Genomic DNA, 14,688 nt, shown 5'->3' on the forward strand with positions numbered 1-14,688 from the left:
ATAACAGGAATTATGGCCCAGCTTGTTTTGCAATTGAATTCCCAACCTTCAAATTACATACACATAAGTGGTGGTGGTGTGACAGTAATGACAGTACGGGTTATCTACAGGTTTTTACTGATTGCTTATTCTTTCTTTCCTAGGATTTGTTCATGCCTGCTCTCCCATATTTGCTCCTGTTTACACTCCAGGAGAAGCTTTCAATCAGTTGAGGTGACTAGTCCATTTTTTCTGTTGAAGTTGTTCCAAGTATATTAATCTGGATACTTTGGTTTTGTTTTTCTAGGACTGCAATCTCAGCCAGCATGCCTCAGGGTTCCAAATAAGTGCTTTCCAGTCCTTTCCCAACCCTTAAGGATAACTGATTATTCTAGTCCTTCCACTGTCGTCACCCATCCCATATCCCAAGAGTTTCTTTGATTATTTGCAATTACAACACCTTTCTCTTCTATTTAGATGCTTTACAGTTAGTTGTCTTTGTCTAATTACCAAAAGGTCAGATCAACAGGCCAGCCAGATCTTCAATAAATGGGCTTCCAAACTTCCAACAAATCTGCCAGACCGTGTAGACACACACTCTGGGAGTCTTCTTCCCAAGGAGGCCCTGCAGCAAGGGGTTCAGCCATCCCCAGCCCTCTGGTACAGAATGTGCCTCCTAGGCCTTCACCAAGACCTTAGCTTTCCCTATAGCGCCCCGCCCTGGCTTGCAGGCCTGCGACGCGCGCGTCTCTCCCTTCCCCCAAGACTCCGCCCCCGCCCGGCCCCAGACACGCCTCTGCGCGTCAGGCCCCGCCCCCACCCTCCGGCCCTTGTTGCCTTTTCTCTCCCTCCGCGGCCCTGGCAACCACCGTTCGCTCGGCGGAGTCGGACTTCCGGGCCTTTGTGGCGGGGCGCAGCTGAAGACCGAGCCTCCGAACGCACGCCGCCAACGCTTTGCCTTGCGCCAGCGGAGCCACCCCTGCAGGCCCCAGCCTTCCTCAAGGGCGGGCGTGTCCGGCTGCGGAGACCTGGCCCTGAGGAGACTCCACACCCAGAGGGGACCCCCGCGCTGAGGGGGCCTCGCCCGGCTGCTGCCGGTGCAGGCCCCGCGTCGCCCGCGGAGCACTGGGTCTCCGCAGTCCGGTCTTCAGAGAACAACGCTCTCTTGAAGTCCCCACCTTTGCCTTTGTTGGGGCCCAGCTCAGTTTGAAGACGCTGTCGCCCGCGGCTGGGAGGTAAGCTGAGTTGGCCATGTACACGTCTGTAGTCCCCACGTCACAGCCACAGGTCCGGAAGTGGGGAGTCGAGCAGCAGGGCGATCGTTCTGAAGACACGAATTGAAATGTGCAACAGATGAGGCAGGTCAGGAAACTACTGGAAGTGTTTGTTTCCTTCAGAAAGGAGACTTGCCTAACTGAAACTTAGTGAGGGTCTTTCAAATTCAAGACGGGCAAAGGAGAGGCCTGTTCCTTAAACCCGAGTCCGCGCGCCCTCTGGTGACTCCTGGTGAGGATGTTAAAGGCAGCTGCTACAGGTGAGCAACACAGCCAAGGGTTCCTTTTCTCAGCCTCCTACCCAAGAGTCACAGTTTCTCCTAAGGAAAATAACTTGTTTCATGAACCGACATTCTGATTCCTTAAAAGCTAAACTTTGAATAATAATTTTAAGGGTACATTTTGGCTTTTACCTTTCATAACCAAAATAACTTTATGATGATGACGTGTGAATAGAAACATGTTTAAATAGCTGAAACAATCAGATATGAAATATGTCTTGTAGTTGTTTCTTCTCTGCTAATATTAACTGGGATCTATGTGTTTATGAAAATATGGGGAAAACACGAGAAATGTTGGATTGCAAATAATATAAGATTTTTTAACTGTGATACATTTTTATTAAATGGCTTAAACTATTTAAATCATTAGTTAATCTCTACACGCAGGAGACCTGTAGCCTTACAGATTTGCTTTGTTTTTGTTTTTTTTTTTTATTCACACAGAGAGGAGTGACATGAAAAAGGAACAGAAAACAGTCTTTAGTTTTGCTGAAAGGGGAATTTTTATCCCCAGTTGTTGGTTATAATTTGAAGACGAGTACCTGGAGACTGAAGCTGAGGTTCTTCCAGAGGTGCAGATACGTTTGTACATTTGGTACATGGAAGATTTTAAAATACTTTAAAAAGATATTTGAAATGAAGGCAGAAATTTTGATCATGTTTGTCAACCATGTAGGACTTTGAACAACTATTTGGAATATTTTCCTCCCCAAAATGGAAGAAGAAATAATTCACAGACCAAGACTCTGAGAGAAATAAGAAATAATAAAGTTTACTCACTCTGAGAAGGACAGTATTTTATGATCTTCTCTTTGGTAACGAACAGAAACATACCTTGTATGTGTGGTGAGTTAATCAATAAGGATGGCTTCTTATGCTATATGCTACAAACAGGTTTATTTAAATTTTGGGATTTTTTTTCTTTTTCCCATGATTTTATATGTTAATTAGATTAAGTAAAGAAAATAAATGCTGGATTCCTGGTATTTTCTGACTACACTGCTGTTTTCTATGCATTATGGAAACGTTGGAGGCACTCCTATTTCTTTAAGTTTTATTTTATTGGATGCAAAACTGCCGGGGACACAGAAATATGATGTAAGTTTTCCTTTCATAGCAATGTTCTTTGCTTTGGATGAGCTAAATATCATCTGGATTTCACAGCCTATGAGGTATAAAATCTGTTTTATCAAGATATTTAATATATAATTTATAATAACCAGACGAGAAACATATTAAACACTGTGTTTAACATGTATGCCTAAGGAAAGATCTTCCTGATGGATCATGGCGTTAATGTTTACAGGACATTTCCTATTTTTAACAATGATGTTTAGTTTTTCTACTTGTGAAGAATCTGTGAGCAATTACTCTGGATGGGCAGTTTTCACAGATGGTATACAACAGTTTAAGAATCAGAAATTAGAAGATTTCAGATCTAACCAAAAACTTCATCCAAATTTGTATTTTGATGCTGGAGATGTACAAACAATGAGACAAAATTCTCATACAAGCCATTTGCATCTTTTTAGAGCTATCAGAAGTGCAGTGACAATTATGCTGTCTAATCCAACATACTACCTACCTCCACCCAAGCATGCTGATTTTGCTGCCAAGTGGAATGAAATATATGGTAATAATCTTCCTCCTTTAGCACTGTATTGTTTATTATGTCCAGAAGACAAAGTTGCCTTTGAATTTATCTTGGAATACATGGACAGGATGGTTAGCTACAAAGACTGGCTAGTTGAGAATGCACCAGGGGATGAGGTTCCAGTTGGCCATTCTTTAACAGGTTTTGCCACTGCCTTTGACTTTTTATATAATCTGTTAGGTAATCAGCGAAAACAAAAATACCTAGAAAAAATACGGATTGTTACTGAGGAAATGTATGAATATTCAAAGATTCGCTCATGGGGCAAACAACTTCTTCATAACCACCAAGCTACAAATATGATAGCATTGCTCATAGGTGCATTGGTTACTGGAGTAGATAAAGGATCTAAAGCACATATGTGGAAGCAAGATGTTGTTGATGTTATGGAAAAGACTATGTTTCTTTTGAATCATATTGTAGATGGCTCTTTGGATGAAGGTGTAGCCTATGGAAGCTATACCTCAAAATCACTTACACAATATGTATTCTTAGCACAACGCCATTTTAACATCAACAACTTGGATAATAACTGGTTAAAAATGCACTTTTGGTTTTATTATGCTACGCTTTTACCAGGCTATCAAAGAACTATAGGTGTAGCAGATTCCAATTATAATTGGTTTTATGGTCCAGAGAGCCAGCTAGTTTTCTTGGATAAGTTCATTTTAAGAAATGGAGCTGGAAATTGGTTAGCTCAGCAAATTAGAAAGCATCGACCTAAGGATGGACCAATGGTTCCTTCCACTTCCCAAAGGTGGAGTACTCTTCATACTGAATATATCTGGTATGATCCAAAGCTTATCCCACAGCCTCCTGTTGACTTTGGTACAGCTAAAATGCACACATTTCCTAACTGGGGCGTTGTGACGTATGGGGCTGGACTGCCAAGTACACAGGCCAATACCTTTGTGTCCTTTAAATCTGGGAAATTGGGAGGACGAGCTGTGTATGACATAGTTCACTTTCAGCCATATTCCTGGATTGATGGATGGAGAAGCTTTAACCCAGGACATGAACATCCAGATCAAAATTCATTTACTTTTGCCCCCAATGGACAAGTATTTGTTTCTGAGGCTCTTTATGGACCAAAGTTAAGCCACCTTAACAATGTGTTGGTATTTGCCCCATCACCATCAAGCCAGTGTAATAAACCTTGGGAAGGTCAACTGGGAGAATGTGCACAGTGGCTCAAGTGGACTGGTGAAGAGGTTGGTGATGCAGCTGGGGAAGTTATTACTGCTTCACAACATGGAGAAATGATGTTTGTAAGTGGGGAAGCAGTGGCTGCTTATTCTTCAGCAATGAGACTAAAAAGTGTCTATCGTGCTTTACTTCTCTTAAATTCTCAAACTCTACTTGTTGTTGACCACATTGAAAGGCAGGAAACGTCCCCAATAAGTTCTGTCAGTGCCTTCTTTCATAATTTGGATATTGATTTTAAATACATCCCATACAGGTTTATGAATAGGTATAATGGTGCCATGATGGATGTGTGGGATGCACACTATAAAATGTTTTGGTTTGATCATCATGGTAACACTCCTGTGGCTAATATACAGGAAGCAGAACAAGCTGCTGAGTTTAAGAAAAGGTGGACTCAGTTTGTTAATGTTACATTTCATATGGAATCCACAATCACAAGAATTGCTTATGTATTTTATGGTCCATATATAAATGTTTCTAGCTGCAAATTTATTGACAGTTCTAGTTCTGGACTTCAGATTTCTCTAAATGTCAATAATACCGAACATAGTGTTTCTGTTATAACTGACTATCAAAATCTGAAAAGGAGATTTGATTACCTGGGATTTGGTGGTTTTGCCAGTGTGGCTAATCAAGGCCAAATAACCCGATTTGGTTTAGGGACTCAAGCAATAGTAAACCCTATAAGACATGATAGAGTTATTTTCCCTTTTGGATTTAAATTTAATATAGCAGTTGGATTCATTTTATGTATTTGTTTGGTTATTTTAACTTTTCAGTGGCGGTTCTACCTTTCTTTTAGAAAGCTAATGCGCTGTGTATTAATACTTGTTATTGCTTTGTGGTTTATTGAGTTTCTGGATGTGTGGAGCACTTGTACTCAGCCCATTTGTGCAAAATGGACAAGGACTGAAACCAAGACAAATGAGAAGACCATAATCTCTGAAGGGAAGCATGTAGATCTGCCTGATGTTGTTATTACCTCACTCCCTGGTTCCGGAGCTGAAATTCTGAAACAAGTTTTTTTCAACAGTAGTGATTTTCTCTACATCAAAATACCTACAGCCTACATTGATATTCCTGAAACTGAATTTGAAATTGACTCATTTGTAGATGCTTGTGAATGGAAAGTATCAGATATCCGCACTGGGCATTTTCATCTTCTTCGAAGGTGGCTGCTGTCTTTGGTCCAGGACACAAAATTTCATTTGCAAAATATTCATCTTCGTGAAACAGGTAGGAATAAACTTGCTCAATATTTTGCAGCTAATAAGGACAAAAAACGAAAATTGAAAAGGAGAGAGTCTTTGCCGGAACAAAGAAGTAAAGTGAAAGGATCTATTGATAGAGATACTGAATATATTAGAGCCTTGAGGAGACACCTAGTTTATTACCCAAGTGCTCGTCCTGTGCTCAGTTTAAGTAGTGGAAGCTGGACATTGAAGCTTCATTTTTTTCAGGAAGTTTTAGGAACTTCAATGCGGGCTTTGTACATAGTACGAGACCCTCGAGCCTGGATCTATTCAATGCTATATGGTAGTAAACCAAGTCTTTATTCTCTGAAAAATGTACCAGAGCACTTAGCAAAATTGTTTAACATAGAGGAAGGTAAAAGCAAATGTAACTTAAATTCAGGCTATGCTTTTGAGTATGAATCACTGAAGAAAGAATTAGAAACATCCCAGTCAAATACTGTCTCTTTACTGTCTCATTTGTGGCTAGCAAACACTGCAGCAGCTTTGAGAATAAATACAGATTTGCTGCCTACCAATTACCAGCTGGTCAAGTTTGAAGATATTGTTCAATTTCCTCAGAAGACTACAGAAAGAATTTTTGCATTTCTTGGAATTCCTTTGTCTCCTTCTAGTTTAAACCAAATACTGTTTGCCACTTCCACAAACCTTTTTTATCTTCCTTTTGAGGGGGAAATATCACCATCTAATACTAATATTTGGAAACAAAACTTGCCTAGAGATGAAATTAAAATAATTGAAAATATCTGCTGGACACTGATGGATCGTCTAGGATATCCAAAATTTATGGACTAAATGCTGCAGGTCAGCAAAAATTTGCACTAATATATCCCAACCTACTTTGTGACTATTAACTAGATAATTTTGTTTATTCTTGTACAAGTGTGTATATATGCGTGTATGTGTGGGGAGAGTGTGTGTGTTCAGTCTGTTATTTGCACAGAAAGATACTTTAAAAAATAAGCACCATATTTGGCCTAGTAGGATTTATTTTTATGTTTCCACTTTCCTTGCCTTGATTTCTGAATTTTTTTTCTGCTAAAATGTTTGTGCTACACAAGTATATATTATGGTATCTGGGAAGATAGGAAGATTTTAATGTACTTTAACTTACCTTCTTTGGTAACTGTACTAATCTATCTTGGCACCTAAAACACTATGAAAGGCCTTGCAATTGCTGCTTTGCCCAGTCATTTCTTGCTCTTAAAATGAACTACATAGGTTCCTTATCTTTTGAAAAGATCTTCTAACACAAAGAAAAAATGAAATAAAAAAATGAATTTCTTGTACTTTGTATAATGTTCTCTGAAATCACTGGGGAAATGATAAAGATTTCTATTAGAACTTTCAGAAAATATAGACAAAGATATATATAGGATTTTTTTTTTCTTTTCTTACTCAAGAAATAAGATTGTGAACAGAGCATGTTGAAATTCAGTGTATTATTTTGGAAATGCTGCTCTTCTCAAACGCTTTTATTTGCCTGCCTGAAGCTATCGCTCTTCACTGTCATACCATGACCACCTTATTTGGCCTTTCTGTCATTTTCAAAAAAAACAGGTAGTTGTTAGTAACTACAAAACAGTTTAGTGATAAAGCTGTTCCAACAGCCCCTTTCCTTGTTGATTAATTTTGTATTAAAGACTGACACAGACTTAAAATCAAATTTAGTTTTGTGGTGTTACCACTCTGACTCAAAGAAAGGAGCAGAAGTCTACTGACAGTGGTTGTCATTCACTGTTGTTGCAGGTGGGGTGGGGTGGTGCTGGCATGGCTGGGTGCTAGAAACAGAATTAGGAAGCCTTATCCTGTATCCTCTGAATTTATAGGCTGCCAGTGTGTGCAAAAGTTGAAGCCAATTGAGAAATGATGTCAGAGGCATCTGTTCCCTTTACCATCTGCATCTTATAAATGTAGCGAACATAAAATGTTCACTCATTTTGCTTGGTAGTTTCTGAAATCAAAAATGCTATGCTATTATAGGCCAGTGGAGTAGTTACAGTGTGCTACATGAACATTACCAGCATTGGGATTTGGTGAGAGTCTATGCAGATTGCAGTTTTCTTCCTGATGTTTCAAACTACAGTTTCCCCAAGTTCTAACATTCGGATTTTGTCACTCTGATCTAGATAAAAGCAGTTCTGTCTCAGTAGTTTGTTCTTTTATCTAAATGATAAAATTTTATCAGAGTGATAAAGCTGTACATATGTTATTTTTAGCTGAATCTAACTTAGCTGTTATTTCTTTTCTTCTATTATGGCATGAGTGGAACTGTTACATGTCCCCTACATTTGTTTTTGCTCCACAGGACTCATAATGTTCCCTTCATATTAAAATGAATAAAAATCAATATAGATTGAAGACTCAAATCTACATTTATATTTTGAAGGAGGATTACTCTTATCTCGGGTTTCTCAGCAAATGTCCATCTAAAATTACTACATGGATGATAACACTATTTTCTTATTGGTCAGAGTCTCCCTGCTATTCGTTTTCAGAATATGATCTTAAGTCAGAGCAAGTAGAAAAGCAGTGGGGTGGGAAAGTATTACATCATACTAAGGTGAGAATTAGAAATGGGTACAGGCACAGAAAAAACAGTGAAGCTACTTCTGCATATTGTACAGAAATGTACCCTTGTGCAGAAGGTGGTAAGTAGATTATGTGGAGGAAAGCAGAAAGGAGAGATTTAGAAAATAGACTGATTTTTGAGAAGGGATATGGGAATGTTTTACTGATAAATCATAGTGGAACATAGCTTTGAACTCCACAGAGCAATTTAGAGCTAAACTTTCTCACCTCAGAGAAAATGTAAGACATCAGCCATTTTCATAGTTATTTCCATAATGGAAATTTGAAGATAACTTTACAGATTCCCTCAGAAGAGTGTTGTGTGTAGGAAAGGAATCCACTGAATTTGCCTGCGTATGCTAATGCCTAAGACCTGCTGCCTTACAATTTGAGTACTTAAGGTGAGTGACACTTCTGGCACATCTTCGCTTTGAATACCCTCTGAACTTATTAATGATTTGTGAATAGGATTATTACCATATTTTATTGTTTATTGATGGAGGAGGGTCATCTGTCTATGTGTTACTTTCATTGGTTAATAAAAAAAATCTGCCTTGGCCCTTTGATAGGACAGAAAATTAGATAGGCGGAGTAGACAGAACAGAATGCTGGGAATAAGGGAAGTGAGACACAGATGCTATAGCTCTCCTCTCCAAGATGGACGCAGGTTCAGATCCTTCCCAGTAAGCCACCACCTAGTGGTGCTACACAGATCATTAAAAATGGGTTAACCAAGATGTGAGAATTAGCCAGTAAGAGGCTGGAGCTAATGAGTCAGTCAGTGTTTAAAAGAATACAGTTTCCGTGTAATTATTTTGGGTAAAGCTAGCCGGTGGCTAGGAGCCGGGTGGCGGGAAGCAACCCTCCGCTCCTACTACAGTTTATAGATAATAGAGCCATTTAAAATGGCCTATCTGTAAAAGTCATTCCCTTATCAATGTCCTGAAACTTAAGCTTAATTGGTACAACTCATTAAAAGTAGCTTTGGAAATACTGGAAAATTAGGCGATCAACTGATAAAATAGGGAAACATTAATCATACAATATTCAAATCTAGATAATAGAAACCTATCCTCAAGCTAAACCTCATTTAGAGTTGATTTTTATAAAAATCCTGGTTGTTAAATTTATGAATATGCTTAAATTTATAATTTTTATCAAGAGGATGCAATGACATGTACATATTAGGCCTTGATTACACAAAATCACACATTTGGTTTCTTTAGACAAACGTAAGAACTAACTGCCTCCTAAGAATAAAACAATGTTTTATCAAGTTTTGAGAAATGTCAGGACCTATCCAGCTACCCTATGCAACTGTCTTCAAAGAACCATTTTTGTTTCTTTCACATATTAGCACGTGTTAAATAGTCCACATAAAGTCATGTTATAATCTCATTGACTGAACTTTTAATTGATATCATTGATCAGAAAATTTGTGTATCATGATGTATGTACATTCCTGATGTATGGTGCCTATTAATTTTGAGTAATATACTGCAGTTTTTACATACAGTCTTTGATTATAACTGGGAAAGCTTTTAATGATAAAGAAAAATGTAGAAGAAAATAGCAGTGAGATATAAGTATACTTAATATTCTGAAATGTACCAGGATATTGAGTATTGAACCATTTCTTGTTTATTTATTTTGAATAAATTATGTAATGTTTCTGTTTATTTTACATTATTTTAGCAGGAAAAAATCCAAACAATTAGGAAGATCTAAATGACTTTAATTTTGATGACAGGCAATTTTGTAGATGACAGGCAACATTCTTAGCCTTGGTATTTGCACTATACAATTATTTGGATTTATGTTGTATTTAATATAAGCAGTGTGTTTAGTTCATTCAATTTTCAAAGTGGATCCAATGATGTCTATAGACATAGGAATTTTAGGTTTTTATTTTTTGGTGTTTCATACATTTTTCCAGTCACGCAGGAAAGAAAACAGAGTAAGATCATAAGTAAGACTCCCCAATGATATAAAAATGAAGTGCTAAAGGCAATTTGGCTATGATCGAAATAATTTTGTCATGCAACTCTTTATGTCTTTGGGTCCATGACATTTTGTGTGACACTAAATGAGTGCAAGTTGGAGAATGCAGGCATGTTTGATGTTAAGGCCCATGTCTGCAAATTCACCTAATAGACTTGGAAATCCTTCACTTCGGTGATGGGCAACCTTCCTTCTGCTCTACTAACATTATTCTAAGCTCTATAACCTTAAATAATAAGAATCTGTCTATGATGCTCATATGCACTTTACACCCATCCCCTGGTTCCTGGTAGGTTTTCATTCAGGAATAATAACTAAAAAAAAATAGATTTCCATATGTAACATATATACAACCCTTAAAATTCTTTGTGTTATTTATGTATAAAAAATTTGAAATTCAAGTCAAATGATTTTCTTAAATTAAAACTGATGAGTGTTTTATTGAAATACTGACACAGGAAGTTTTTCTGGTGCTAGAATTTATATTTGATTCACTTGAATAAAAATGTTGGTAGTTATTTAACACTCCTACCCAACTAATTTAACATGTAATTATGGTTCAAACATTTAATATCAAAGGATTCTTGGTGAAGAAAATTGCTGAGAGAGGATGGGGTTGAGGGGAGGATGAACTTTCTAGTAATAGCAGTAGAAAGTACGTCTTAATTCATTTTGTTTTCCTTTCCCTAATACCCTCACAACCACAAGTGCCTCTAGATAGCCATAATACCCAGCATTAAATCTCTGTCCAGGGGATGTATTGTGAAAACTGTACTATAGACCTTGCATCAAGGGAGCAACCATCTAATCAGAATTTTCAAATATTCCCTTACAATAGCCTATACTAATTTGAAGTCCATGATCATTTCAAATATGTGACTAACAGTCAACCCTATATGTAAAAATTATTTTTAATATATAAAATGTTTTACTTTTTTATTCTTTCTTTTGTGCACAATGCCTGTCTCAAAAATAAAAAAAAGAGAGAGAGAGAGAGAGAAAAAATGAGAAAGCGGAGGGGGGAGGAAGTTATGGAGTGAGAGAGAAGAAGGCAGGAAGCAATTATTTAGCATTTATTCTCATCATGCTCACATTATTATTTAAACTATTTTAAAAGATCTTGAAATATTAGAGTAGATGAAACTCAAAAAAAGCTATAATCTAAGCACTTTTTCCATTGCAGTTGCTTTCTTATTAATGCTTTTTAAACTAGTTCTGTATCTCTCTGCCTCTTTTGTTGTGACTGTCTTAATTCAAGTGTGTTAATCCTAATTTTAGATTTCAAATATTTCAGAATTTCTGATTGTCCAGATGTGTCATATTCTCCCACATTTTTCTATTCCTTCCTTTTTAAAATGCTGGACTTTATACCTTATTCTTTATTGTTTAAGGAGAAAAAAAAAACCTCATGCACACTAGGCAACCTTGATAGTCTTTCCATTTTGAAGCGCCATTCAGCTCACCACACTGACTTTCCACACTGTCAAAGGAACCACATAAAGCAATTTATCTGAATTACAGTCTCTAACACCTACATAAACAATACTTCACCAAGGCGTGGTATGGTAGAGATTATACTTTCATCCTTATTTTACTATATTGAAAGATTACCATCATATTTTACTGATACTTGGTTTTTAATATATGATCATTTATTACTGCATTTTAATTGAGGAGATAGATTTTATTGTAAAACTGCTCAAGTTGTGTGGAACTTTACAGCATTGCTGTTATTAATTGAATTATTTTGATTTGGTACCTTGATATTCTATATCACAAAACTTGCAGGGAGGTTTCATTTGTTTTAAAGAAAAAATATAACCAAATTATGAAATCACATTAACAATTTCCATTAAATATAGCAAATTTATAGTCAATAACATTCCATATAAGTATGATAGTTTTCTGTTAATTTTCAATTACTAATTATCTTGAGAATTCTCCCTAATTTATTGGTATCTAGAATGCAATAGAATTGCACTTGGTTTAAGTGCACAAATCTCTATAATGGCCAAAACAAACTGAAATGTTCACACACTTAGTTATTTCTCTTTCCTTTTTCTTCCTTCCTTCCTTCCTTCCTTCCTCCCTCCCTCCCTCCCTCCCTCCCTCCCTCCCTCCCTCCCTCCCTCCCTCCCTCCCTCCCTTCCTCCCTCCCTCCCTCCTTTCCTTTCTTAGCAGTAGGAAATTAAGTTATTTCTCTTTCAAAACAGCTATAAAACTATCTACAATATCTCATTATTGGACACAATAAATACACATTACAAACCTCAGAAAGCTCCATTAACTTGGAGTTGCAAGGCTTTTTTCTGTGTGACTGGCAGAGTGAATTTTCACAAATTTTGCTTCAATATTTTCTTTATCTTTAAATTGAAGAGGGAAACTTCTATTAAACATTATTCATATAATTTATTGAGTGATGTTTTCTGTCAAAGTTTTCTAGCTCTGAGCTCCTTAGAGTCAATAAGAACATATTTCAAAGTGTGAAAATTAATAGAAAAATATGTTCTCAGTAATCACCTACAGTTCTCTAAGAGAAAGAAAGGAAAGGGCTATGCTCAAAAAGAAGGCAAACTTATGTGTGATATAAATTTCACAATAATAAAATACTTAAATATTTCCAGAACATACAGAACTAAAATATGTAGATCAAGGACAATACATTTTTATAATTTAATATATTACTGAGCAGCACAAGGAAGCAAAATCACACTTTCTGGTTAATATGTTTATTTTTGAAGTATTGATTTCTACATATTCAAACTTCAAAAGACAGTTTGTTCAATTTCCCTTCAGTATCTGTCACTTGACTTTTATGACTTTTCCATGACATTATGTATTTATTTTTGTGATATATTAAGTATAGAACTTTCTAAATTCAAGTACAATGGATACAGTATCTTACATTTATTCTATGTCAAAAGTGTAAGCTGTATAATATCAGCATTAAATTCATGTTCATGCTTTCATTTTGAAATATATTATTGTAATTGTCTACATTTAAAACTATTTTAGACAGTTTAAAATAGTGTGAAGATTATATGTTTGTATGACTATATATGTATTCATATACACAACTATTGCATATACACAAATTACTAAACTTTTCTTGGTTAATGTGATATGTACATTATCATTGGATTAGGCCAATGATGATACCACACTGTATTAATTACTATTCTTATTGGTATGGTTGAAATCTGACAACTTAGAATATTTTCTTTCTCATTGTATTGCTTCATTTTAAGCACTTATTTGACATTCACTTTGGCATTAAGTTTGCAAAGTTCCATTAAAAATGTAAAAATAATGCATCTTACTAATAAGTTCATTACATTACTTTTCGTAGTATGGAAATATATAGTAAATTAGTTCCAATACGTATATATGACATGTCTTTCCTTTTACTATTTGTCAGTCTTTTGATAGAATTTATATTGTTGCATCCAAGATACTATTATTATAGTAGATGCTATTTATTTTTAATTGTATACTTTTAACTTTGCTAGAATATAAAACTTTTAATTGATTTTTTTGTTTATTTTCTATTAGGAATCTTATGAAATATTCTTACTACTTTTGTAATCCTAAATTCTTTTAAAACATATATGGATTGCCATGTATGTTTATTGATAATAACATTTTCTCCTTTTGAGTTTTAAAACATTTAATATGCTTTATTTTTATGGCTTCTTGTAAGATTCTAAGTGAATTTTGTGACAGTAGATGCTTATGGAAGGCTTCTTATATTTCACAATTGATTATAGTCCATTTTCTGCATGTTACAGGTGTTCCTTATTAAGATGCAGTGTTGCTTTATATACCTATTCTGAGATTTAACATGAGTGCAAGATAAAGTTGATTGAATATTTTTGCCTTTCCCTGACTATCTAGTCATAATTTTTGCTGTTTATCTGTTAATTTATTGTAACAAATGAAAATGCTTTTTTTAAAGATTAGATCCAACTTAGTCTTTATGAAAAACAGTCTGGGAATTATTTATTGTATTTATTGCTGTATTGTAATGGTTAGTTAATATTAAGATATTTGCATAAATATTAATTGACCTGTATACTGTTCAAATAAACAATATACTCATCATATAAAGTAAATTGGGATGGTCTACATTTATGTTTTTTAGAAGACTGTGAATTTGAAATACTCTAATATTCACATATCAGCTTAGATTCATTTATAAAACCATGTGGACATTTTACTTTATATATGGAAATATAATACCATATAAATATTACTTGTACTTCTGGACTTATTTTATTTACTCATGCATTTCTGGTTAACTATCGTTAGATAATTATATTTTGAAAAATCTATTCTCTTAATTTTTCAAATTTGCTTAACTAAATTTGTCAAAGTCTTTTGTTATCTTTTCTTATTCATCTCAAAAACTTGGTTTTAAAAACTTTAATATCGAGTATATAGACCATATTTCTTAATTAAAATTTGTGTGT

The 14,688-nt window shown here is 35.5% G+C and overlaps 1 protein-coding gene across 6 annotated transcripts in view; it reads left to right on the plus strand.

Annotated features, from left to right (window-relative positions):
• The first annotated feature begins 807 nt into the window (after positions 1-807).
• The window catches only part of Dsel (dermatan sulfate epimerase like), a 36,337-nt gene continuing 22,456 nt past the window's right edge, over positions 808-14,688 (plus strand). For 2 of the 6 annotated variants that reach the window (XR_009057121.1, XM_057769262.1), the window contains exons 1-2: positions 808-1,513; positions 1,979-6,451. Coding sequence is in view for 5 of the 6 variants with exons in the window: in XM_057769262.1 (XP_057625245.1) it covers positions 2,822-6,442 (3,621 nt within the window). In the remaining variant the exon portion in view is untranslated. Of the gene's footprint in view, positions 1,514-1,978; positions 14,553-14,688 lie in introns of those variants that run through there. The other 4 variants (XM_057769263.1, XM_057769264.1, XM_057769260.1 and 1 more) reach the window with 4 other exon arrangements.

The sequence above is a fragment of the Chionomys nivalis genome, chromosome 5 (assembly GCF_950005125.1).
Source record: "Chionomys nivalis chromosome 5, mChiNiv1.1, whole genome shotgun sequence".
Classification (NCBI taxonomy): domain Eukaryota; kingdom Metazoa; phylum Chordata; class Mammalia; order Rodentia; family Cricetidae; genus Chionomys; species Chionomys nivalis.